The sequence below is a fragment of the Chiloscyllium plagiosum genome, unplaced genomic scaffold (assembly GCF_037043375.1).
Source record: "Chiloscyllium plagiosum isolate Xiang-an unplaced genomic scaffold, Cpla_swu_hap1 HiC_scaffold_9, whole genome shotgun sequence".
In the NCBI taxonomy this organism is placed as follows: Eukaryota; Metazoa; Chordata; class Chondrichthyes; order Orectolobiformes; family Hemiscylliidae; genus Chiloscyllium; species Chiloscyllium plagiosum.
The window spans coordinates 40324477-40351635 of record NW_028270147.1 but is presented as its reverse complement, the minus strand read 5'-3'; the positions used below and the strand labels follow the sequence as shown (position 1 = coordinate 40351635).

Sequence of the window (27159 nt, the reverse complement as noted above, 5' to 3'; positions counted from 1 at the left end):
TTCAAGTTCCACTTGCTTCTGAGGTGTATAACAGCCATCTCCTCCTAACTAGATTATGTTGTAGAGAAATGGTAGTGTAGCTGCTTTTGACCCAGGAGGCTCCAGTTCAAGTTCCATTTGCCCCAATAGTGTATAATGACATCTCTGAACAAGTTGATTTAGGAAAATAACAAACCTAAGAATACACAGACTCTTGCAGCCACACATTTGATCAGACTATTTAAAAATATCTTTTCAGTACCCTCTGGATAAAGATGTTTCTCTTGAAATCCTGGTTACATTTAGAGTCACAGATGTACAGCATCGAAACAGACCCTTCCGTCCACGCCGACCAGATATCCCAACCCAATCTAGTCTCACTTGCCAGCACCCTACCCATATCCCTCCAACCCTCCTCATTCATATACCCATCCCAAAAGCCTCTTAAATGTTGCAATTGTACGAGCCTCCACCACTTCCTCTGGCAACTTATTCTGTACACGTACTGCCCTCTGTATGAAAACGTTGCCCTTTAGGTCCCTTTTATTTCTTTCCCCTCTCATCCTAAACCTATGCCCTCTAGTTCTGGACTCCCCAGCCCCAGGGAAAAGACTTGCCTATTTATCCTATCCAGGCCCCTCATAATTTTGTAAACCTCTATAAGGTCACCCCTCAGCTTCTGATGCTCCAGGGAAAACAGCCCCTGCCTGTTCAGCCTCTCCCCATAGCTCAAATCCTCCAACCCTGACAATATCCTTGTAAATCTTTTCTGAACCCTTTCAAATTTCACAACATCTTTCCGAGAGGAAGGAGACCAGAATTGCACGTAATATTCCAACAGTGGCCGAACCAATGTCCTGCACAGCCGCAACATGATCTCCCAACTCCTATACTCAATATTCTAACGAATAAAGGAAAGCATACCAAATGCCGCCTTTACTATCTTATCTACCTGCGACTCCACTTTCAAGGAGCTATGAACCTGCACTCCAAGGTCTCTCTGTTGAGCAACACTCCCTAGGACTTAAAACTTTAATGGTAAAGTCCTGCTAAGATTTGCTTTTCCAAAATGCAGTGCCTCGCATTTATCTGAATTCAACTCCATCTGCCATTTCTCAGTCCATTGGCCCATCTGGTCAAGATCCTTTTGTAATGTGGGGTAACCTTCTTTGCTGTCCACTACACCTCCAATTTTGGTGTCATCTGCAAACTTACTAACTGTACCTCTTATGCTCTCATCCAAATCATTTATGTAAAGGACAAAAAGTCGAGGACCCAGCACCTATCCATGTGGCACTCCACTAGTCACATGCCTCCGGTCTGAAAACAACCCTCCACCACCCGCTCTGTCTTCTACCTTTGAGCCAGTTTTAGATTAGATTAGATTACATTACAGTGTGGAAACAGGCCCTTCGGCCCAACATGTCCACACCGACCCGCCAAAGCGCAACCCATCCATACCCCAATCCCTACATTTACATTTACCCCTTACCTAACACTACGGGCAATTTAGCATGGCCAATTCACCTGACCTACACATCTTTGGACTGTGGGAGGAAACCGGAGCACCCGGAGGAAACCCACGCAGACACGGGGAGAATGTGCAAACTCCACACAGTGAGTTGCCTGAATCGGGAATTGAACCCGGGTCTCTGGCGCTGTGAGGCAGCAGTGCTAACCACTGTGCCACCGTGCCGCCCAAATGGCTAGTTCTCACTGTGTATTCCATGAGATCTAATCTTGCTAATCAGACTCCCATAGGGAACCTTGTTGAACGCCTTACTGAAGTCCATATAGATCACATCTACCACTCTGCCCTCATAAATCCTCTTTTTGTTACTTCTTCAAAAAACTCAATCATGTTTGTGAGACATGCTATCCCCCGCACAAATCCATGTTGACTATCCCTAATCAGTCCTTGCCTTTGCAAATACATGTACATCCTGTCCCTTAGAATTCCCTCCAACAACTTGCCCAATAAGGTGATCATCCCTTTCTTATTTCTCAGTTCCATCCAAATAATTTCCCTGGATGTATTTCTAGGAATATCCTCCCTCAGCACAGCTGTATTGCTGTCCCTTATCAAAAATGCCACTCCCCCTCCTCTCTTGCCTCCCTTTCTATCCTTCCTGTAGCATTTGTATCCATTTCACAACCTTTAAAAGCTCTCATTACATAAGTTTAAGCACCCTATACGACACACTTGTGGTGTAGTGGTGGTGTCCCTACCTCTAGGCAAGGAGGCTTGGGTTCAAGTCCCATCTGCTCCAGAAGTGTATAATATCTCTGAAAAGGTTGATGAGGAAAATAAAATGTAAGCACCCTCTGAGGGCTCTTTGTAGCAGTGGTAGTATCACAATGGAGGTGGGTAAGCTGCCAGTCCTACCCATCCCTGAGCCATGTTTCTGTAATTGCTATGATATCCCAGTCCCATGTTCCTAACCATGCCCTGAGTTCACCTGCCTTACCTGTTAGGCCCCTTGCACTGAAATAAATGCAGTTTAATTTATTAGTCCTACCTTGTCCCTGCCTGCCCGTTTGATTCACTTCTGTTCTCAACTGTACCAGTCTCAGATTGATCTCTTTCCTCACTATATCCTGGGTCTCACCTCCCCCACCTTACTAGTTTAAATACTCCCAAGCAGTTCTAGCAAATTTCCCTGCCAGTATATTAGTCCCCTTCCAATTTAGGTGCAATCCATCCTTCTTGTACAGGTCACTTCTATCCCAAAAGAGATTCCAATGATCCAAAAATGTGAATCCTTCTCCCATACACCAGCTCCTCAAACATGCAGTCATCTGCTCTATCCTCCCATTCCTGCCCTCACTAGCTCATAGCACTGGGAGTAATCCAGATATTACTACTCTCAAGGACCTCTTTTTAAATTCCTGCCTAACTCTTTGTATTTTCCCTTCAGAATCTCAACCTTTTCCCTTCCTATGTCATTGGTTCTAATGTGGACAATGACCTCTTGCTGGCCCCTCTCCCCCGTGAGAAAATTCTACACCCTCTCTGAGACATCCTTGATCCTGGCACCAGGGAAGCAACACACCATTCTGTTTTCTCACTGCTGGCCACAGAAACGTCTGTCAGTACTTCGGACTAGAGAATCCCCTAACACAACTGATCTCTTGGAACCCGACATACCCCTCGGTGCATTAGAGCCAGTCTCAATACCAGAAACTTGGCAGTTCGTGCTACGCTCCCCTGAGAATCCATCACCCCCTACATTTTCCAAAACAGCATACCTGTTTGAAATGGGTATAGCCACAAAAGATTCCTGCATTACCTGCCTGCCTCTCTTACCTTTCCTGGAGTTATCCCGTCTATATGACTGTATCTGAGACTTTCCCCCTTTTCTATAACTGCCATCCATCACATACTGTTGCTGTTGCAAATTCCTCATTGCTTCTAACTCTAACCGATCCATTCGATCTGATAAGATTCGCAACCAACAGTATTTATGGCAGATATAATCCACAGTAACCCTTAAACTCTCTTTAAACTCCACATCTGACAAGAAGCACACATCACTCTACTAAACGCCATTTTTGCTCCTTTAAAATCTATAGACCCAGAAAATATCACTGTCATATTCCTCTACAAACACTGCCCCAGGTTAAATTAATAGTTATGGCTTATATTTTAAGTTTAATCAAGAGACATATCTCCAAAAACATATCAAGAAAGAACCCACTCTACTCACTACTGCAGACTTTCTGTAGTTCACTTAAAACAATTAACTTATCTGATTCTGTGCTGTGAACTTCGCCCAACTCCTCCAAGATCAGTTGTGAAATTCACTGTTTGTTAATTTTCCCAGATGCACTCCAATGTCCAGTGATACATGAATTTAAACAGCAAAGGCAGTGTCAGTTTCTTTCTTTCTCTTTCTCTCTCTCCTGCACACTGACCTCACCATGTGCTTCCTTTGTTTGTTGTCCCTTTTAAAACTGCTGTTGTTTTGACTTTATTTTTCCCAAAAGTTCCAAAACAATGCTGCTCCTGGAATTAGAGGAAATCACCTCCCCCCTAAAATACCTCAAAAAAGGTGCAGCTGTTACAGCCTGAAATTTTTCCTGTCCTCCATCCTCTTTTTCAGACCAAATTTCTGACTTTGCCGACAAGTATATATTTTTCCTCCACTTACGCTAACAAACCTTTTGATAATCTTCAAGACCTCCATCTGATTACACCTCCACTTTGCTCCCATCTCTGTGATGCTCATTGAAAGGAATGTGACTGGAATCAAAAGCTCAATTTACTGTTTTGCGATTATAGCTACTGGATTGTTCAGCCAACATTTCCAACAAACTAATTTCCAGATTTTACCTTTTTTATGAGGAGGATCTAAATCAAGATCTTGCAATGATGAAATGTCATCATCTGAGCTAATGTCTACCAAACTAAGAGTACAACTTAGATTGGAGTCAGAATCTTCATTTAGCGACTGGGTCATGGATTGGTGGTTCTCTTGGTACTGTTTTCTTGCATCTGAAACAAAGAATAGCAAGATAATGGTATATCTTGGTAAATTGAAAATCAACTTCTGAGTATCAGAAAATCCTTAAGTGTGAAATAGCCATTTGACCCAACAAGTCCGTCCGACCCTCCAAGAGTAACCCACCCAGACCTGTTCCCCTACCTTATTACCCTATTTTTACCCCTAACTAATGAACCTAACCTACACATCTCTGAACATTATGGGAAATTTAGCATGGCCAATTCACCTAACCTGCACAACTTTGGGTTGAGGGAGGAAACCAGAGCAACCGGAGAAAATCCACACTGACATGGGGAGAATGTGTTGCCTGAGGCTGGAATCAACCCAGATTCCTGGTGCTGTGAGGTAGCAGTGCTAACCACTGAGCTACTGTGCCATCCAAGTACTTGAATATCTATACTGCTTCACATTATTCCTCAAAGCAAAGATAATGCTACAATATCAACAAGAAAACAAATTGTTTGCTGTGTTCTTGCATTTAACCAACTTTCTATAGTCTTATACAATAACACTCCATATAGCATGTCTGCTGTAAGTTAGTTCGTGGAAGTACAGAACTGTAATGGTGGATTTCTAAGGGAAAATCACCTTAGAGATTTAAATTATCTCCTTTTATTATGACTGTATAAAGATTTACCCGTACTTTATGTTTCACGGTGTACAAATGATGTTTGTTTTGGAAGATCCTTAAAGCTTCACTAATGGAGCCACCCCAAAGGCCAGAGTGAAATTATTTTCCTCTAATCACTGAACATTTCATTTTATCAAGAGGAGATGGCATAGCCAACGTGTCAAAGGCTAAAGATTGGTTAAAGGATGAGGATGTGCCACAGTATTGCGAATCTGATTTCAAAATTAGTGTTTTGGAAAGTAACTACCAGGAATTGAATTTGCAGTAATTACAATTCCAAGGTTACTCTGTTTATTTAATATGGTCCCAGTTAGAAGTGACAACAATAAAACAGTGGATGACCCATATGAGCTTTTATTTGAACAGGAAGTCTGCAGTAATTTCTAAGACTTAAATTACTTGTGGTTTACAGATCAAAGATAATAAAAATCAGCTCTTGTACAAAGGGTTTTCTAACTGAAGCAAGTCAGGAGAGAGTCATTTAACTCTATTACACATGTACATTATTCACATGGTTCATAGAATCAAAGGGTTCCATTAGAAATAAAAAAGGTAATTGACATGCATTTCTATTTGAGAACATCCCTTGTTTGCCTTGTGGCTATAGCGTTAAGCTGTACAAGGTGGGTACCCATTATGTTGAATTTTTTTCGGTCTTGATTTTCAAAAGGAACAGGCAGAGGTAGGGAGGGAGCAAAAGACAAATCTATTAGCAGCTGCAAGGACAGATTTGGAAGAAGCAATGTGTCTGCTTAAAGCCAGAATAAAGAGCATGTAGACTATTAGGTTTTAAATGCTAAGGATTCCCATGAAACTTAACATCTGAGAATAACTGGAACTGAAGAGAATTCAAAATGAATTCCAGAGAACTATGGTGTACTTAATTTCAGTCAAAGGTGAATGAACTGTCAATTTCAATTTGGCAAAAACAGAAAGGAAAATCAATCGAATGGCAACAGATTGGGAAAAAGCGAGGTATAACAACCTGGATGTCCTTGTATACCAGTTGCTGAAATAAACATGCAGGTGCAACAGCCAGTGATGAAGACAAATGGTATGTTGGTCTTCGTAGCCATGGGCTAGTTTACAGGGCAGCGATGTATTGCTGCAATTGCCTGGGCTTTGGTGAGACCACATCTAGAGTACTGTGTGCAGTTTGGTCTCCAATGAAGGATATTCTGGCAATGAAGGGAGTGCAATGAAGATTTACCAGACTGATTCCTGACATATGAAGAGAGATTGAATTGGTTCGGACTACATTCACAATTTTAGAAGATTGTCAAAATCTTGTAGAAGTGTACAACATTTTAACAGTACCAAACAAGCAAATACAAGAAGGGTATTCTTTATAACCAGGGATTACAGAATCAAAGATCACAGTCTAAGGAAACTATTTAGCATTAAGATGAGACATTTTTTCAACCAGAGAGTGGTGAGCCTGTGGAATTCTCTGCTATAGTTGATGTCAAAACATTACATGTTTTCAAGGAGTTAGTTATAACTTTTAGGGCTAAAGGGATCAAAGGATATGTAGAGAAAGGGAGAACAGAGCACCGAGTTGAATAATCAGCAATAATCATTTTGCATTGAGGAGCAGACTCAAAAGGGCTCCTACTCTACAAATTTCTTGGATGAAAGTCTTGACAAATTATAGTATAAAGCTGGTGTTTACATTATTTTAATAATAAAAGTTTTACATTATCTCAAAATTATTTTTCTAATATAATTTATTTCAGGTGTTTTGAATTTTTTCATGTATTAACAGTCTGAGCTTCATTACAACACAGTCTCAAGTTAATCATAGAGATGGTGGATGTGGTTAATGTCATTTTAGTGATGGAGGGAAGTATAGAATAATTGGTCTTGAGGTCCATTTTAAATCTATCCAATGAGGATTTTAATATGACCACATGCTTGAGGATTTTAATCTGACCACATGCTCAAGGATATTTGAAGGGTTAATGTATTCCAGGTCACAGTTGGTGACAGGATTTTAAAAAGGAAAGAGGACAGTACTTGAGAGGGTTAATAAGAACTCTCTTGAACAGTTACAATCAAGGGAGCGGATAGTTGTAATGTTAAGTAGGTATTTATGCACTTACCTGGCTTTGATGGTGTACTTGTCTGGTTATCAGCTAGATTGATGTTTCTCAGTTGTTCCTTCAAGCCTGCAACTGTGGATCTACAAAGAATTTTACCTCAGAATTAACAATAAATTAAGTATTAATGTAGCTGCAGTAAACACTTCATTCAGATTTATCTCTTCAGTGACTGTCCTACAGCTATTACAGAAACTTTTGTATAGATAGAAGTGACTGCGATGAAAATACTGTATATTAATCTTAATTTATGATAAATCTGCTCAAGTTCCAGTCTCTGAATAACACTGCATCCTAGAAGGCCATATGGTTCAAGGGCTGCACTAGCTCCAGGCTACTCTGTAGCAATTCAAGACCACTTTCTTCTTCACGCCTTATCAACTAGATCAGACTGTACATGGGAATGTTATCATGTCCAAATCACATACTACCCTACTTGGACATAATATATTTCCTTCATTGCTGGATCAAAATCCCAAAATTCCTTACACAATGTAATCACCACATGATTTAAAAAGGAATCTAAAATCCAGCACCTTCTTAAGGACAAGTAGGAATGTGCAAGAAGTGCATGCCTTGCTAACAATACCCACATTTATTTAATAAAGGTGGTAAGGAAAAGCCTGAAAACTATAGACCTGTGAGCCTGACATTGGTGGTGGGCAAGTTGTTGGAGGAAATCCGGAGGGACAGGATTTACATGTATTTGGAAAGGCAAGGATTGCTTCGGGATAGTCAACATACCTTTGTGTGAGAGAAATTGGGTTTCTTTAACTGAGGATTTTCTTTGAAGAAGTAACAAAGGATTTGAGGGCAGAGCAGTGGATGTCATCTATATGGACTACAGTAAGGCATTTGACAAGGTTCCTCCATAGTAGACTGGTTAGCAAGAATACATCACATGGCATAGAGGGGGGACTAGCTACTTAGATATAGAATTAGCTTGAGGTAGAAAACACAGGGAGGAAGTGGAGGGTTCCTTTTCAGACTGGAGGCCTGCAACTGCAGTGTGCCACAAAGATCAGTGCTGGGTGCACCGCTTTTTGTATTTTATATAAAATATTTGGATGTGAATATAGGAGGTATGGTTAGTAAGATTGCAGATGATACCAAAATTGGAGGTGTTGTGGACAGCAAAGAAGGTTATGTCAGAGTACAATGGGAATTTGATCAGATGGGCCAATGGGCTGAGAAGAAGCAGGTGGATTTTTAGATAAATGTGAGGTGCTGCATTTTGGAAAGGCAAATCACGGCAGGACTTGTGCACTTAATGGTAAGGTCCTGGGGAGTTTTGTTGAACAAGAGACCTTGGAGTGCAGATTCATAGTTCCTTGAAAATAGAGTTGCAGGTAGATAGGATAGTGAAGGTGGCGTTTGATATGCTTTGCTTTATTGGTCTGAGCACTGAGTACAGGAATTGGGAGGTCTTGTTGTGGCTGAAAGGGACAGTAGTTAGGCCACTTTTGGAACACTGTGCAATTCTGGTCTCCCTGATATAGGAAGGATGTTGTAAAACTTGAAAGGGTTCAGGAAAGATTTACAAGGATGTTGCCAAGGCTGGAGCTATAGGGAGAGGCTGAATGGGCTGGGTCTGTTTTCCCTGGAGCATTGGAGGCTGAGAGGTTTATGAGGGGCATGGATAGGGTAAATATAGAAAAGGTCTTTTCTCTGAATGGAGGGAGTCCAGATTGAGAGGGCATAGGTATAGTGTGAGAGGGGAAAAATTTAAAAAGGGATCTAAGGGGCAACTTTTTCATGCAAAAGGTGGTGTGTGTATGGAATGAGCTGCCCGAGGAAGTGGTGGAGGCTGGTACAATTTCAACATTTAAAAGGCATCTGGATGGGTACGTGAATAGGAAAGGTTTAGAAGGATATAGGCCAAATGCTGACCGATGGGACTAGACTAGGTTAGAATATCTGTTTGGCATGGATGAGTTGGACCAAAGGGTCTGTTTCTGCGCTGTACATCACTATGACTCTGCCATTCTGTCATCATGTGTAGTCACTTAGCTTTAAGATCACAGAGTATTTCACCTATAAAGTTGCAAGTGAGGATTTTTTTTTCCAAACCAGTGATGTATCATAGAGGCTGGAATCACAGACAGTAGGAGCCAAGAACAAAACTTATACTTTTGTAGAAATGTGCATAAAGATCTTGGTCACTTATCAAATCTATCTGCAAAGTTTAACAATGCAACATTCAGCAAAGCTTCAGAGCTTTATATGTTAGTTATAGTATTTACTCACCTGATGTGTGTAAGCTCTTGTTCAGTATACTCTCGTTCATGAACTGACTTGTTAGAATCCAAAAGTTGCAATTGATACTTACTCATCAATTCTCTCAGAATCTATGAGGAAAAAAAATGACATTTTTCACAACCTGAAGACATCCCAAAGTATATTTTTTTAAACAGCCAAAGGAACACTTCTTTTTGAAAATATATTCACCGTCATAATAAAGGTATTGCATCAAGCAGTTTGTATTGGCCAAGACATCCCAGAACTCCCTGCTCTGAGTTATGCCACAAGATCTGAAAATTCTAAACAGGGCTTCACCCTTGTCTAAATGACAGCAGCTGCAATAGTGCACGTTCTCAGCAATGGAATAAGATTTTAGTTTTCACAAGGTTTGGCAAAAAAATGACGTAAGTAAGCACAACTTTATTTCAATAGTAATCATTGTAATCAACATTGAGCACAGTTCTCCAACATTAAGAAATACTGAATAAAAACAATTAAGCTTCCAATTTCTTTTCTATATTACCAAAAGCAAAACTCTGTACATACTGAAAACCTAATTAAACACAAAAAAAAATTGAAATCGTAGGTCAGGCTGTACCTATGTAGAGAAAAGCAGGGTTATGTGTTTCAGGTGGATGAACTTGCTCGAGGTCATTGGCATGTAATGCTAATTTCTTTGTTTGCAGATATTACCAGTGAATTTTGTTTATTTGTAACTATGTACATTCTGCAGTAAAAACAAATTTCTGGAGAACTTAGCAGGTCTGGTAGATATTAGGGAAGAAAACAGAGTTCACATTTCAAGTCTGCTGATCCTTCATCAGAACTGCTCCAAAACATATTTATCTTAACACAACAGGCTTTGGTCCCCATTATATTTTAAATAAAAAACCAACATAACATTATAATGAAATACATTACAGTTAGAGTTGGTGCTAAGAAGTGTGATAGAACATAGCAAAGTACAGTACAGGACAGAACAGGCCCTTCAGCCTCTATGTTGTGCTGGCCTTTTATCCTACTTTAAGATCAGACTAACCTACACACCCTTCATTATACTATATTCCATGTGCCTAACAAAGAGTCACTTAAATGTCTCTAATATATCTGCCTCTACCACCACTCTCTATAAAGAACCTACTGCTGGCATCTCCCCTCAACCTTCCTCCAATTACCTTAAAATTATGCCCCCTTGTGTTAGCCATTTCTGCCATGGAAAAGAAGTCTCTTAACTATTTACTCTATCTATGCCTCTCAACATCTTGTACACCTCTATCAAGTCACCACTCATCCTTCTTCGCTCCAATGAGAAAAGCCCTAGCTCCCTCAACCACTCTTCATAAGACATGCCCTCTAGTCCAGGCAGCATCCTGATAAATCTACTCTGCACCCTCTCTAACGCTTTCACATCTTTCCTATAATGAAGTGACCAGAACTGAACACAATATTCGAAATGTGGTCTAACCAGGGCTCCATAGAGCTGCAGCATAACCTCAGTTCTTAAACTCAATCCCTCTGTTAATGAAAGCCAACATACCATACGCCTTCTTCACAACCCTATCAATTTGGGTGGCAACTTTGAGGGATCTATGGATGTGGACCCCAAGATCCCTCTGTTCCCCTACACTGCCAAGAATATTACCTTGAACCCTGTATTCTGCATTCAAATCCAACCTTCACACTTTTCCAGGTTGAATGCCATCTGCTACTTATGAGCCCAGTTATGCATCCCGTCAATATCCCATTGCAATCTACGACAGCCCTCCACACTATCCACAACTCCATCAACCTTCATGTCATCGGCAAACTTACCAACCCACCCTTCCACTTCCTCATACAAGTCATATATAAATATCATAAAGAACCAATCCCTGCAGAACACCACTGATCATCGAACTGGGTTGAATATTTTACATCTACCATCACTAGCCAATTCTGTATCCAGATAGCCAGATTTCAATGTATCCCATGCCTCCTTACCATGGTGAACCTTATCAAACGCCTTGCTAAAATCCATGTACACCACATCCACTGCTCTATCTTCATCAACGTGCTTTGTCACATCCTCAAAAAGCTCAATAATGTTTGTGAGGCATGACCTGCCCCTCACCAAGCTATGCTGACTATCTCTAATCAAACTATGATTTTACAAGTAATCATAAATCATTTAGAATCCTCTCCAATACTTTGCCCACCAGTGATGTAAAACTGACTGGCCTGTAATTCCCAGGGTTAAATCCTGTTCCCTTTCTTGAACAAGGGAAAAACATTTGCCACCTTCCAATCATTTGGCACTACTCCAGTTGACAATGAGGACACATGATCACCAAAGGTGAAGCAATCTCTTCCCTCGCTCCCTGTAGTAAGCTAAGGTATATCCCTTCTGGCCTAGGGGTCTCATCTATCCTTATGGATTTCAAACTTTTCAGCACTTCCTCCTTGCTAACATCAACCAGTCTGTTTCACACTGACCTCAGCAACGTCAGGGTACTTCTCAGTAGTGAATATTGAAGCAAAGTATTCATTAAGGGCCTCCCCTACTTCCTCCGATTCCAGGCACAAGTTCCATCCACTATCCCTTATCAACCCTACCCTCACTCTGGCCATCCTCTTGTTCCTTACAAATGTAGAATGCCTTAGGCTTTCCATAATCCTACTCACTAAAGCTTTCTCATGCCCCTTCTAGCTCTCCTAAGTCCAATCTTCAGTTCTTTCCTGGCTATCGAGTAACACTCGAAAGCCCTGTCTGATCCTTGCCTCCGCAACTTTAAGTAAACTTGCTTCTTTCACTTGACTAGATGCTCCACATCCCTGGTCAGCCAAGATTCTTTCAATCTACCATCCCTTCCTTGCCTCAGTGGGACAAACCTGTCCAGTACTATCAGTGAGTGCTTCCTAAACAGCCTTCACATTTCTGTCGTACATTTCGCTGAGAACATCTGTTCCCAATTTAACAGTCCCAGATCCTGCCTAATAGCATTGTAACTTCGCCTCCCCTTTCCCATACAATCTGCTCCTATCCCTCTCCGTGCGCATAGTAAAGGTCAGGGAGTTGTGATCACCATCACCAAAACACCAACACCTGGCATGGTTCATTGCGAAGCATCAAGTCCAATATGGCCTCCCCTCTAGTCGGCCTATCTACATATTGAGTCAGGAACACTTCCTGGACACACCTGACAAGAACTACTCTAGCTGAACTATTTGAATTAAGGAGATTCCACCAATATTCGGGAAGTTGAAGTCACCTATAATAACAATCCTGTTACTTCTGCACATTTCCAAAATCTGTCTCCCAATCTGCTCCTCAGTGGCTCTGTTGCTGTTGGGGTGGCTGTACAAAATTCCCAATAAAGTGGTTTATTTGGAAGCAGTAGCTTTCGGAGCATTGCTCCTTCATCAGGTGGTTGATGAAAGAGCAGCTCCGAAAGTTAGTGCTTCCAAATAAACCTGTTGGACTATAACCTGATGTTGTGTGATCTTTAACTCTGAAATTACTACTCTGCTCATCCTGCCTTCTAGCTTCCAACCTAACTCCTTATATTCTCTTTTCAGGTCCTCCTTCCTTTCCTTACCTATATCATTGGTACTGATGCGTACCAAGACTTCTGACTGCTCTTCCTCCCCCTTAAGAATCCTGTAGACTCAATCTGAGGCATACCTGACCTTTTACTGTTCAAAAATGTCTCTCTGCCTTAAAAACATTAAAAATACACATACAAGGAGATTCAAGAATAGCTTCTCTGTTGTTGTTTTCAGACTTTTGCATGGATCTCTTAAATGTTAACGTTGATCTCTCTCTGCACCCTTTCTGCAGCTGTAACACTCTATTCTGCGACCTGATGCATTTTGTATTCCATGATCTGTCTGTCGAGCATGTAAAACAATACTTCCACTGTACCTCAGTACATTTGACAACAATAAATCAAATCAAATACCAGAAGTGAAGAGTTAAGGCAAACCGACCAATCAGGCTTCAAATATCACTACAGCTGGTGCTGACCATTCTGTAAATTGGACTAGTCTATGATTCTTTCACTTTCCAGCTTTCTGATTTCTGCTTCTCCTTTTGCCTGTAAGTCAAATTACACAGGGTGGGCCTTGTAGAATCATGGAATTGCTTCCTGGTCAATATGTAATGTGGCGAAAGTGAGGACCGCCGATGCTAGAGATCAGAGTCAAGATTAGATTAGTTAAGCAGGAAAATCAAAGGGCTTTTACCCAAAAGGTCAATTTTCCTGCTCCTCAGATGCTGCCTGATCTCCTGTGCTTTTCTAGCACCACTCTAATCTCAACATGTAATGTGGCTTTGGCTCCTCTGATAGTCCTTAGACTTTCCAGGAAGATTTCAGGGTATTTAGTTCGGATTTCACTCGGGCAGCCATTTTCAATTTGAAAAATGTTGAGCCAAACTAGGTGAATCTCTCAGAAACAATTTTGCCTGCTCAGACTTGGGCCAGATTCTTTTACAATGCTAACTGAAATAGCTGCTTTCTGTAAGAAACATTCATCCTCTTTTATATGTTAGCAAGGGCTCCCTGATTGGGTCTGTTACTCTGGTCCAATCAGGGGGATTCATGTTGTCATAGAGATGTACAGCACGGAAACAGATCCTTTCGTCCAACTTGTCCATGCCGACCAGATATCCCAACCCAATCTAGTCTCACCTGCCAGCACTTGGCCCATATCCTTCCAAACCCATCCTATTCATATACCCATCCAGATGTCTTTAAAATGTTTTGTACAATCCTCCACCACTTCCTCTGGCAGCTCATTCCATACATTCCTCTGCATGAAAAAATTGCTCCTTAGGTCTCTTTCATATCTTTCCCCTCTCACCCTAAACCTATGCCCTCTAGTTCTGGACTCCCCCACCCCAGGGAAAAGTCTTTGACTATTTATCTTATCCATGCCCCTCATGGTTTTATAATCCTCGATAAGGTCGCCCCTCAGCCTCCGACGCTTCAGGGAAAATAGCACTAGCCTATAGCTCAGATCCTCCAATCCTGGCAACATCCTTGTAAATCTTTTCTGAACCCTCTCAAGTTTCACAACATCTTTCTGATAGAAAGGAGACCAGGATTACATGCAATATTCCAACATTGGCCTAACCAATGTCCTGCACAGCCGCAACATGACTTCCCAACTCCTATACTCAATGCTCTGACCAAGAAAGGAAGGCATACCAAACACCTTCTTCACTATCCTATCTACCTGTGACTCCACTTTTAGGGAGCTATGAACCTGCACTCCAAGGTCTCTTTGTTCAGCAACACTCCCGAGGACCTTACCATTATAAGTCCTGCTAAGATTTGCTGACCCAAAATGCAGCACCTCACATTTATCTAAATTAAACTCCATCTGCCACTTCTCAGCCCATTGGCCGATCTGATCAAGATCCTGTTGTCAACCTTCTTCGCTATCCACTACATCTCCAATTTTGGTGTCATCTGCAAACTTACTAACTATGCCTCATATGATCACATCCAAATCATTTATATAAATGATGAAAAGTAGTGGACCCAGCACTGATCCTTGTGGAACTCCACCGGTCATAGGGCTCCAATCTGAAAAACAACCCTCCACCACCACCAACGCCCTCTGTCTTCTACTTTTAGCCAGTTCTGTATCCAAATGGCAAGTTCTCCCTGTATTCCATGAGATCTAACCTTGCTCACCAGTCTCCCATGGGGAACCATGTCGAATGCCTCACTGAAGTCCACATAGATCACATGTATCACTCTGCCCTCATCAATCCTCTCTGTTATTTAGTCATAGTCATAGAGATGTACAGCATGGAAATAGACCCTTCGGTCCAACCAGTCCATGCCGACCAGATATCCCAACCAGATATCCCAACCAATCTAGTCCCACCTGCCAGCACCCGGCCCATATCCCTCCAAACCCTTCGTATTCATATACCCATCCAAATGCCTCTTAAATGTTGCAATTGTACCAGCCTCCACCACATCCTCTGGCAGCTCATTCCATACACGTACCACCCTCTGCGTGAAAAAGTTGCCCCTGAGGTCTCTTTTATATCTTTACCCTCTCACCCTAAACCTATGCCCTCTAGTTCTGGACTCCCCGACCCCAGGGAAAAGACTTTGCCTATTTATCCTATCCATGCCCCTCAATTTTGTAAACCTCTATAAGGTCATCCCTCAGCCTCCGACGCTCCAGGGAAAACAGCCCCAGCCTGTTCATCCTCTCCCTGTAGCTCAGGTCCTCCAATCCTGGCAACATCCTTGTAAATCTTTTCTGAACCCTTTCGAGTTTCACAACATCTTTCTGATAGGAAGGAGACTGGAATTGCACGCAATATTCCAACAGTGGCCTAACCAATGTCCTGTACAGCCGCAACATGACCTCCCAACTCCTGTACTCAATACTCTAACCAATAAAGGAAAGCATACCAAATGCCTTCTTCACTATCCTATCTACCTGCGACTCCACTTTCAAGAAGCTATGAACCTACACTCCAAGGTCTCTTTGTTCAGCAACACTCCCTAGGACCTTACCATTAAGTGTATAAGTCCTGCTAAGATTTGCTTTCCCAAAATGCAGCACCTCACATTTATCTAAATTAAACTCCATCTGCCACTTCTCACTCCATTGGCCCATCTGGTCCTGATCCTGTTGTAATCTGAGGTAACCCACTTCGCTGTCCACTATACCTCCAATTTTGGTGTCATCTGCAAACTTACTAACTGTACCTCTTATGCTCGCATCCAAATCATTTATGTAAATTACAAAAAGTAGAGGGCCCAGCATCGATCCTTGTGGCATTCCACTGGTCACAGGCCTCTAGTCTGAAAAACAACCCTCCATCACCACCCTCTGTCTTCCACCTTTGAGCCAGTTCTGTATCCAAATGGCTAGATCTCCCTGTATTCCATGAGATCTAACCTTACTAATCAGTCTCCCATGGGGAACCTTGTTGAACGCCTTACTGAAGTCCATAAAGATCACATCTACTGCTCTGCCCTCATCAATCTTCTTTGTTACTTCTTCAAAAAACTCAATCAAGTTTGTGAGACATGATTTCCCACACGTAAAGCCATTTGGACTTTCTACGAATCCAGTTGAAATGTACAAATTTGAGAGGGTCCTGGATAGAATGTATGAAAATGTCATAATTTCCCTAACAGAGGGGTCAGCAACTAGGGTGAACAGACTGATAGAAGAATTGGAGAGTTATCCAGAGTTGATAGATGTCTGGAACTTACTACCTGAGTGGGTAGTGGAGGCAGAAAGACTCATCTTATTTGAAAGGTCTCCAAACATGCTGCTGAAGTCCCTTAATCTTCAGGAACATGGACGTATTGCTCTATCATAGAATTAGGATGGCTCATTTTGGCACAGACATGACAGGCAGATTGGTCTTCTGTGCCATAAGTCTTTTTACACCTTCTAAATATTCAAAATATCTAAAGAAGAGGAATGTTCAGGGATATGGAAGAAGGGTGAAGGAGTGGGAATATATGAATTGCTCCATGGGAAGGGAAAAATGGACACAATCAGTTGAATGGCCTCCTTCAGTGCTGTTCTGGATTAGTGGTGCTGGAAGAGCACAGCAGTTCAGGCAGTATCCGAGGAGCAGTCCTTCAATGCTGTAATGATTCTACAAGACCTTGAATGATTTAAATGTACATGTTTCTTTTCAGATCTTATGCACCTTTTTTTAGGATGACTGCTAATGGGTATCCTGCACCACGTATTTGAGTGGGGTTTGGAACAAATTGGTCCTGGAAGTTGAATTACCTTAATCAGTGTCACTCAATATGTTGGATTGAAAAAGATACGTTAAATTCGAAATAGCTTGGTGGCAAAAAAACAGGAGAACTAGCATCCTGGACAATTGCCAATGCTCTCAAAGGGGCTGCAAAGGAAGGGAGAAAGGATTTACAAATAAGAGGCGGGGGTGGGGGAGGGGGTGCAGGGTGGCTGGAGGAAAGAAAGTGAAGAGCTGCAAAGAATGTGAAAGGGGCTTCAGGAGAGGACGCACCAACAAAGGGAGGGAGTTTGTAGAGGGAGGGAAAAGAAAGCAATGAGGCAATTTGAAAAGGGAGAGTAGGAGGATGTCTGAAAGAGTGGGAGAGGGGCTGCAAGAGAGAGGTCAGAGGTTGCAAGAGAGGGAAATAGGAGCTGCAAGAGAGGGAAAATGAGCTGAAGCGGGGAGGGGGGAAGAGAGAGAGCATGAGTGAGTAGAAAGAGGACTTGAAAAGAAAGAATACTAATCTGAATAGATTAGATTTGATTAGATTACTTACAGTGTGGAAACAGGCCTTTTGGCCCAACAAGTCCACATTGACTCTCTGAAAAGCAACCCACCCAGAACCATTCTCCTACATTTAGCCCTTCGCCTAACACTACGGGCAATTTAGCATGGCCAATTCACTTAACCTGCACAATCTTTGGATTGTGGGAAGAAACCGGAGCACCCGGAGGAAACCCACGCAGACACGGGGAGAGTGTGCAAACTCCACACAGACAGTTGCCTAAGGCAGGAAGTGAAGCCGGGTCTCTGGCGCTGTGAGGCAGCAGTGCTAACCACTGTGCCACCGTGCTGCCCCTAGTTTATTTCATAAATATTTGTATTTACTTGTTACCAAATCAAAGCATCTCGGATAGTGCAAGTTACTCAGCAGTGATTGCATTAGAGACAAACAAGCAATGATGTAGCCGTGGTCTCACCAGTCCATGCTTGTGATGATGCCTTTGTGAATAGTAATATCAGTTTAATTTAAAAAAAAACAGGCATAAGTTAGTATTAAAGGTATCTTGGAAATTAATGCTTTGATTGCGTTTTATGGCTAGGTTTTAGAGAGTAGTGATGATTGAGGACCCTCATGATTTATTCTAAGAGAGTTCAATTATCAAATATGTCAACAAAAATACACCAGATAATGTTAATGCATGAGTGAATCACCTAATAAAGAAGTTATGAGAACTACAAGTATCCCCTCTAAACTGAAAAGTAGCCCTGAGAGAAATCTCAGGAGGAGTAATAGAGGAAAACAAAACCGACCCCTGCAGCATGGCAACCGCCAAATGAGACTCCAGCCAATTAAGGCAGGAGCAGTCCCCGAAAGCCATTGATAGTTCAGTGCAGTTCACAGGCGGGTGACAGAAGTACATAAACAGTATTTACATGGTACTGCTGAGAAATATTAGAGCTCAGAAACCCTAAGAGTAGCATCAATTTAGTGAAGCTAGCTGTCTATAGAAGATCTGCATCTAAGTTTGCTCGCTGAGCTGGAAAGTGTGTTTTCAGACATTTTGTCTCCTCATACTAGGTAACATCATCAGTGAGCCTCCAGTGAAACACTGGTGTTAGTGACCCGCTTTCCATTTGTGTGTTTAGATTTTCTTGGGTTGGTGATGTCATCTCCTGTGGTGTCATTTCTAGTTCTTTTTCTCACAGGGTGGTAAACGGAGTCCCTTACTGGCATAAAATTCACTAAAGAGGAGGAATACAACAAGAAACTGCTATTCTTAAATGTCACAGTAGAGCGAACAGCCAATGGGAAACTTCAAACTAGTGTCTACAGGAAAACAACACATACGGACCAAATACTGAACTACAGAAGCAATCATCCCAACATTATTTAAAATGAACAACAACACACTGCAGCACGGAGGAACTATGAAGAACAGAAGAAAATCACTTATACAGCTTATTCAAAGAGAACAGGTACCCAATGAACACAGTCTGTCGATTTCTCAGCAATAAACCAAAACATGCATACAAAACGTGCCAAGAAACCCTAAATCAAAGACATCTTGGAAATGACTGCCAGACTACTCAGACCTCTTGGCATCATGGTCACCCACAAACCCACCAACACACTAAAACAGCAGCTAGTGAACTTGAAAGACTCCATACAGACAACAAGCAAAACTAATGTCATTTACAAAATACCTTGCAAGAACTGTAACAAACACTATATTGGACAAACAGGCAGAAAACTAGCCACCAGGATACATTTTGTGGAATTAGCCACAAAAAGATATGACCCACTCTCACTAGTATCCTTACATTCAGATGAGTAAGCACACCACTGGGACAACACATCCATCCTAGGACAAGCCAAACGGACACACGAGAATTCCCAGACGTTTGGCATTTTAAGTGGAACTCTCAACAAACACATTGACTTGGACCCAATTTACCACCCTCTGAGAAAAAGAACAGGAAATGACACCAGGAAACCTAAACACATCAACTGAAAGTGGGTTACTAACACCAGTGCTTTCCCTGACTCTCACTGATGATGTTACCTAGTAGGGTGACGAAACATCTTAAAATGAACCTTCAAACTCAGCAAGTAAACTTACATCCAGAACATCAACCTGAGCTACACATCTTCTCAAAACTCACTGTCTATAGAAGAGCTGAATTGTACAGGTGAGTAGGTGCTGGAGCACAGCCTTGAAAATCTGTGGAAGCAAATTCACAAGAAGAAATTAAATTACTAGGATATACGCAGTCATTGTGACAGTCCTTGAAAGGATCGCTTTTGAGGGTGTTCTCAAAATCACCATCTTGAAAAATAAAGAACTGGAATGCCTTGCAAACAAAAAAAAACAGGGTTTTAATGAGATTTTCGAACCCACAATGTCAGGATCTGTCTTTGCTCTTTAAATGGTCAAAGGAGTAATCTGAGGCTGTTTAGTATATCCGTATATATACTTTAGATTGTTTTACTTTAGTTTTATAAAGGTTAATTTGACTTGCTCAAAATTATTCAATCTTATGACTTTATTTTCTTAGTATTTGCAATCTCTACTTCAGACAAAAAAAAGTTAGCGATTCCTAATGGAATTACAATTGTATACATCATTATAAAGTCTTTAACCAAATCTCGTTCTTGTAAGTGAAGAGTTCTACTTATGCCTGTGCAAGACTAGTATTAACATACATAAAGTGCAAAACAAAGCATTTCACAGAAAACATTCTTAAGATTAAAGATCTACCTTACTACTTCTCTCCTGTGATTGCTTAAGTTCTCTTGTATCAGAAATGTGATTCAGTAGTTCATCCTCTTGTCTCCCTAATAAATACAGTGCAAATTCATTATAAATTCATAATACTTAATAGAAGTCTGAATTAAAGAATATGTCATAGTATGTCCAGCTAAATGGCATTTAAGAAAAAGAAATCATCAAAATCTGATTCTCTTTAAAAATACAGCTTACTATCACGTCAAATCAAGTGTCTGTGTCTGGAACACCAGAGAATGGCTGTACATGGTGAAATATTTTGTTTTTAAAATGTCACATATGAAAAAAAAACTGCACAATAACATCATTAGCCAGGACTTAAGTTTCTTAATGGGACCATACAAATCTATTGACACTGAATAGTGGTGAAATGAGACCATGGTAAAAATGCAAGTGGTCTCAACAGTCTAAACCTAATGCGCCAGGTGGTCATGCTTTGAACATAATTTACATTTCACTAATGCAAACAACGACATCTTTGCTTGTAATTCTGTCTTCTCAAACCAGGTACCATCCTAACGAACCTGTATAATCACCTATCAACATTCTTCTATTTGGAGCCTATAATATTGCTTTTATTGCTTACTACTAAATCTGGATGATGCCGAGCATTATTATGCTGTCCATTTGACAATCTACTCCTCCTAATATGCTTACTGAAGATTGTACATCAGCAAGGACACTTCAAAAAGTACTCCATAAGCTATAAGATGCTTTGGGATATAATTAGGTCATGAAATACGCTATATTAATGCAAATTAATTTTTCTTCCTTTTATAATCATTTATTGAAAAGTGCTTCCCCATACCCCTCTCAACCTTTCCCACTTTTACTTCAAATATTGTGTAAGAAGTTCATGGACTTTATACCTTCCAATCCTGACTTTCGTACAAGTTCAAGTGAATTTTTGCAGTTTCTCTATCATCTGCTCCACCCACATTGAATTTCTCTCTCTCAAACCTACTTGCTGCCTCCTTGATGCTTTCTTCATATCTTCCCTAGCCCTACTGGTCACTGACAATTTTAATGGCATCCTCTGTTGCATATTGCCCAGTCTCATTCCATACAATTTCAACAAATCCTCCTCAAAAAGCCACATTTGAACCATCCTCCCTCTGTCAATCAACTTATAGCTTCTGCTTCCAAAGTTCAGTTCTTCAATAACTTCTATTCAAATCCATTCAGTCTCAATTTTCTTCTACCCATAGGACTGAAACCATAGTGGTCAAAATCATGAACAATGTACTTGGTAACTGTGTGACATTGGTATATAATCCTCCCTGAGCTCTTTGCAACATTGCACATTCCCCTCAATATGCTATGTACAGAAAAGGTTCAACTATCATTATTGTGAAGTATGTAGTAAGGCATAATATCTCAAGATAGCATAGGGTTTTTATAAAAAGATTAAGCTATCTTGAGAATGTGACTTGAAAGAAGCTCTGAGATTTACATATTTATGAACCAAAACCGGCAACCCATTATAAAAGATGAAAGACTTAACAGCAATCTAGGTTTGCTCAATATATCATATCACTTGCATGCATGACACTGCAATAAATTTGCTTTTGTTATAAATTCTGTGTCTTACGATCCTGCTCCACAGCTACCTGAAGAAGGAGCAGTGCTCCGAAAGCTAATACTTCCACATAAACCTGTTGGACTATAACCTGGTGTTGTGTGATTTTTAACTTTGTCCACCCCAATCCAACACCAGCACCTCCATCTCATTAAATTTGAAGAAGATGGAAAGAAAATATAAATATCTCTTAAAATACTTAAATATTTATGGCAAACAGATCCATTCAACTCTTGTCAAAAGAAGAAAAAATAAAATTGAAAATGCAGCTAACCTAGTTTACTGACATCAAAACTTAACAATCCATTAAAGCATGCACTTACGTATTTTGTGCTTCAAATGATCAATCTCTCTTCGAAGTGAGTCATGTTCTTCGCACAGATCTTTTTTGCTGTGAATGAAACATTTGATTAAAATATGCTTCAAATGGATTATTTGTGAATTGTCAACACATGTCATCGGGGTAGAGTAATTAGAGTAGGCTCCTTGATTTTAGTATAGTTTTTGAAAAATAGCTTTAATTCAAGTTTAATTCAATTAGGGGGAGGTGATGGCCTAGTGGCATTATCGCTGGACTCGTAATCCAGAGACCCAGGTCATGTTCGAATCCTGCCGTGACAGATGGTGGAATTTGAATTCAACAAAAATATAGAATAAAGAGTCTAATGACAATCATTGTCGATTGTTGGGAAAAACCCACCTGATTCACTAATGTTCTTCAGGGAAGGAAACTGCCATCCTTACCTAGTCTGGCCTACATGTGACTCCAGACCCACAGCAATATGGTTGACTTCCCTCTGGGCAATTAGGGATGGACAATAAATGCTGGGCTAACCAGTGACATCCTCAACCCATGAATAAATAATAAAAAAAGTGCACTAAGTGACAACACTATATTTAATATTATTTACATGCCCGCAATGAGAATAGAAATGCAGCAATGATTAGTTTCCTTAGATATAGATCAAAACCTGATTTTTCCTGTCCAATCAGTGCTTATGAAATAAAATTCAAAATACTATTAAAAAACTAACTTTAGAGGTTTTTTTGGCACATGGTATCACCCTCATTGTTCTATCAATGGCTTTAAATAAAAGCATGAAATCTAAACAAAAAAACACTTTAATACAGGACCACAAGACCTAAAAAGCAATAAGGATTATCTTAATTAGTTCCTACCTTTGCTGCACTTCTTGCATTAGACTAGAAATTGTGATTTTTCCTTGACTAAATCTCCCATCCACATGTTGTACTTGCTCTCGCAAGCTGTAAATTTCATTTGACATCCCTCTCCGCCATTCCTCCATTTTCTTCTCCAATTGGAAATCCAAACATCTTTCTTCAGTTTTACTCTGTAATCGTCGAATGTCCTCTATATCAGAGAAAATTGGTAATTTAGAATTCATATTGCATTTTTATAAAAAAACAAGATTAAAAGTAAGAAATTTTTAAAGCTTTACCTTCTAATGATCGAATTTTTTGCGTTTGTTGTACCTTTTCTGTTTCAACTCTCAATAAAGCTTGTTGTAAAAATTCAATTGTCTAAAGACAGAATTAGATTGATCACCATAAATGAAAATATGTATATACAGTATAAGAGACCACTTGGAAAAAAAAATATCTTATTTTGATCTCTCTATTTTGCACCAAACATAATACTGACTAGTATCCAGATTATCATTAAGGGTGATGAATTACCCCTGTCTGGATAATTTTTTTAAAAGATGTCAGATGTAAAATCCATCTGAATCACCAAAACAGTGCAGCAGAATATAGCAGAGGGCTGACAAAATCAGAAGAAACTAGATACAGCAAATGTCAGCGTGTTCTCGGTCGTGATATCTGGCCACCATGCATTCCAACTAGGTGACAAATTGAAGTATGAGGATGGTGAAAGGGGTTCCTAAGAACATAGGAGTAAGAACAGACCACCCAACCCACAGACCGTTTATGCCTTTCAACAAAATCATGGCTAATCCAATTGTGGCCTTCACTCCAATGTCCCTCACAACTTCTGACACCCTTGTCAAATAAAAAATCTATAACACGGACATAAGTAATTTACTCAATGAAACAATCTGCATTATTCTCCAGGGAAGAGTATTCCACTGACTCATAATCCTCTATGCGAAGAAAATCCTCTTCTTCTCCACCTTAAACAGGAAATCCTTATATTTTTAAACTGTACCCTCTAGTTCTAGTTTCCCTCACAAGAGGGAATATCCTCTCAGCATCTATTCTGTCAAGCCTCCTCAGAATCTCAAAGTCTTGCAGGCAGATAGAAAAAGCAAAGTCAGGAAAAAAAAGTAAAGTTAAACCAGAATCACAGTAGTCTCACAAGGACAATAAGCTACCATATCAGCATATCATTCCTGATGAAGGGCTTTTGCCCAAAACGTCGATTTTCCTGCTCCTCGGATGCTGCCTGACCTGCTGTGCTTTTCCGGCAACACTCTGATCTAAACTATATGATCTAAACCATATCAGCAGTCAAGGAATGAGAAAAACAACTCCATATGTGGAAAGAAGCTTGAATATTCCAAGCTCTTGGCCTTGAGGTGTGATAAGGTTAAGCCAAGTTTAGAATAAAGAGAGTATGTGAAAGTCGTTAGGCACCCCTTACATGAGGCGTTTTGCCAAATGTAATGGGTCAACCCTGCAGTTTCAAAATAAACTTTTTCTTTGCTCTTGCTAGCATTTCAGTCGAGTCGATTTAATTTCCATGACATCCAGTGACAATGAAAACTGCAAGGCCTTCTCACCCCTACATAAAGTTTGGCTGAGAGCCCAGAAATCCAGTAAAACTATTAAAATAGCTGAACCCCAGGGAAATCATTAAACAATTGACTGACCTGTACCTCAGATCTATAATAATTGTATAATGCTTATTTACACAAGGTGGTTTCAGGTACTTTCAATTCTGAAAGTATTTGAATGCTTAATACATCTATTTACGTGTAAAAAGTAAAAGCAATCCCTTTCCTTTTTCTTCAGAAATGTTTTTTAAATTTTATTTTTATTAGGAAACAGAAAATAGGTACAGGCATAACCATCCAGAACACCAAATCTGCTCTACCGCTCAACATGAACATGGCAGGTTCTTCAGCTGTATGCATTGCCCCTGCACTCTATCTATATACCTATTTATTTCTTAAACATATTCAGTGACTTGATCTCCACAACCTTCTGCTTTAGAGAATTCCACAAATTTATCACCCTCAAGTGAAGAAACCTCTCTGCATCTCAGTGTGAAATAGTCTGCTCTGGCCAGAGATTGTGATTCCTTATTCTGTAACCTGAACCAAGGGAACCATCATGCTTGCATCCAATCTGTCTGACCCTGTCAGAATTTTATATTTCAATCAGATCCTCTCATTCTTAATTCCAGTGACTACAGACCCAATTAACCTAATCTCTCATCATATGATAAATCTGCCATCACAGGAATCAGTCTGGTGAACCATCACTGCATTCCAACATGTCAAGTTTATCTTTGCTTAGACGTGCAGACCAAAATTGTACACAATTCTCCAGTTGTGGACTTAAGGTCCAATACAGCTGCAGAAGGATGTCCTTGCTCCCTGTATTCAAACTCTGCTGCATTGAATGCCAACATATGAATGGTTCTTGCGATGCAGTGGTGAACCATAAGCCTGAGTTAAGTCCTACCTGTTCCAGAGGTGTTTTTAACATGTTTGAACAGGTTGATTAAAAATATCTACCCTATGCCTTCCTAACTACACAGCAGCATCAGCATGCTTGCTTTAGTGATGGGTGTAGAAAGACACCCAAGTCCCTGTGTATATCAACATTTTCCAATCTGTCACCATTTAAGTAGCATGCTCTGATTTTAGTATAACTATAGGGTTCTTTACATCTGAACGGTGTGAATTTATTTCTTTTACAGGTTGCGAACAAGTCAGGAGGCAAATTTACTTCCCATTTCTCAACTCCCTTGAGAATGTGGTGGTAAATCACCTACTTCTGGATCAGTGGTGCTGGAAGAGCACAGCAATTCAGGCAGCATCCGAGGATAGGCAAAATCGACGTTTCGGGCAAAAGCCCTTCATCAGGAATAAAGGCAGAGAGCCTGAAGCGTGGAGAGATAAGCTAGAGGAGGGTGGGGGTGGGGAGAGAGTGGCATAGAGTACAATAGGTCAGTGGGGAAGGAGATGAAGGTGATAGGTCAGGGAGGAGAGGGTGGAGTAGATAGGTGGAAAAGGAGCTGGGCAGGTCGGACAAGTCCGGACAGGTCAGGGGATCGAGTTGCGGGAGGTTAGAAGCTAGGATGAGGTGGGGGAAGGGGAAATGAGGAAACTGTTGAAATCCACATTGATGCCCTGGGGTTGAAGTGTTCCGAGGCGGAAGATGAGGCGTTCTTCCTCCAGGCGTCTGGTGGTGAGGGAGCGGCGGTGGAGGAGGCCCAGCACCTCCATATCCTCGGCAGGAGGTTTTTACCTCATTTTTACCTGGTAAATCACCTACTTGAATTGTTTCAGTCCATGTGCTATAATGCTGTTGGGAAGTGATATACTTACTGGCTAGGATGGCGTGTACCTTGGAGGGCAACTTGTGGGTGGTGCACCCCATGCATCTGCTGTCCTTGTGTACGGTTGTGGTCATGGGTTTAGAACGTATTATAAATGAATGAACCTGGACATCTTATTCCTTGGCATGAGGGCAGACATGAGACACTATGGGACTTGGTGCCAAAACTTGGCCTAGGAGATATGAATAGTTAATAGGGAAAGGGGTTAATGCCACAGTTTGTCATAGAGATATGAATTATATTTGTTGGGCATAGTCTGGCACAGGGGACTTGAGAGGCCATAAAGAGCTGGGCAAGTGCCACAGTTTGGTAAGGGAATTGAAAGGCCATGGGACTATGAGTGAGGAAGCATTGCCTGGTATCATGGGGCATGAGGAGGACCTTTTGCACCTAACTCTCAAACAATTTCTCTCTGTAGACCACGGTTAACGACAAACCCAAGATGCCATGGATCATAATTCTTTAAAAAGCTGGCCTGACTCCAAAAAAATTGAAGACGTGTAGGACATGCCTATCCCTGCAATGTCTGAAGTACAGCCTGATGGCTTGTGAACTCACCCAGCCTGCAA

General features: G+C 40.9%; 1 protein-coding gene across 3 annotated transcripts in view; it reads right to left on the bottom strand.

Moving 5' to 3' along the window:
* LOC122554297 (uncharacterized) overlaps positions 1–27159 on the bottom strand; it is a 61400-nt gene that overhangs the window by 14503 nt on the left and 19738 nt on the right. For all 3 annotated transcript variants that reach the window (XM_087990565.1, XM_043699095.2, XM_087990566.1), the window contains 7 exons: positions 23502–23583; positions 23221–23413; positions 22365–22432; positions 20436–20512; positions 9462–9562; positions 7218–7297; positions 4313–4474 (listed from right to left, as the gene is read on the bottom strand). In XM_087990565.1, the coding sequence (XP_087846691.1) occupies positions 4313–4474; positions 7218–7297; positions 9462–9562; positions 20436–20512; positions 22365–22432; positions 23221–23413; positions 23502–23583 (763 nt within the window). The remainder of the gene's footprint in view (positions 1–4312; positions 4475–7217; positions 7298–9461; positions 9563–20435; positions 20513–22364; positions 22433–23220; positions 23414–23501; positions 23584–27159) is intronic.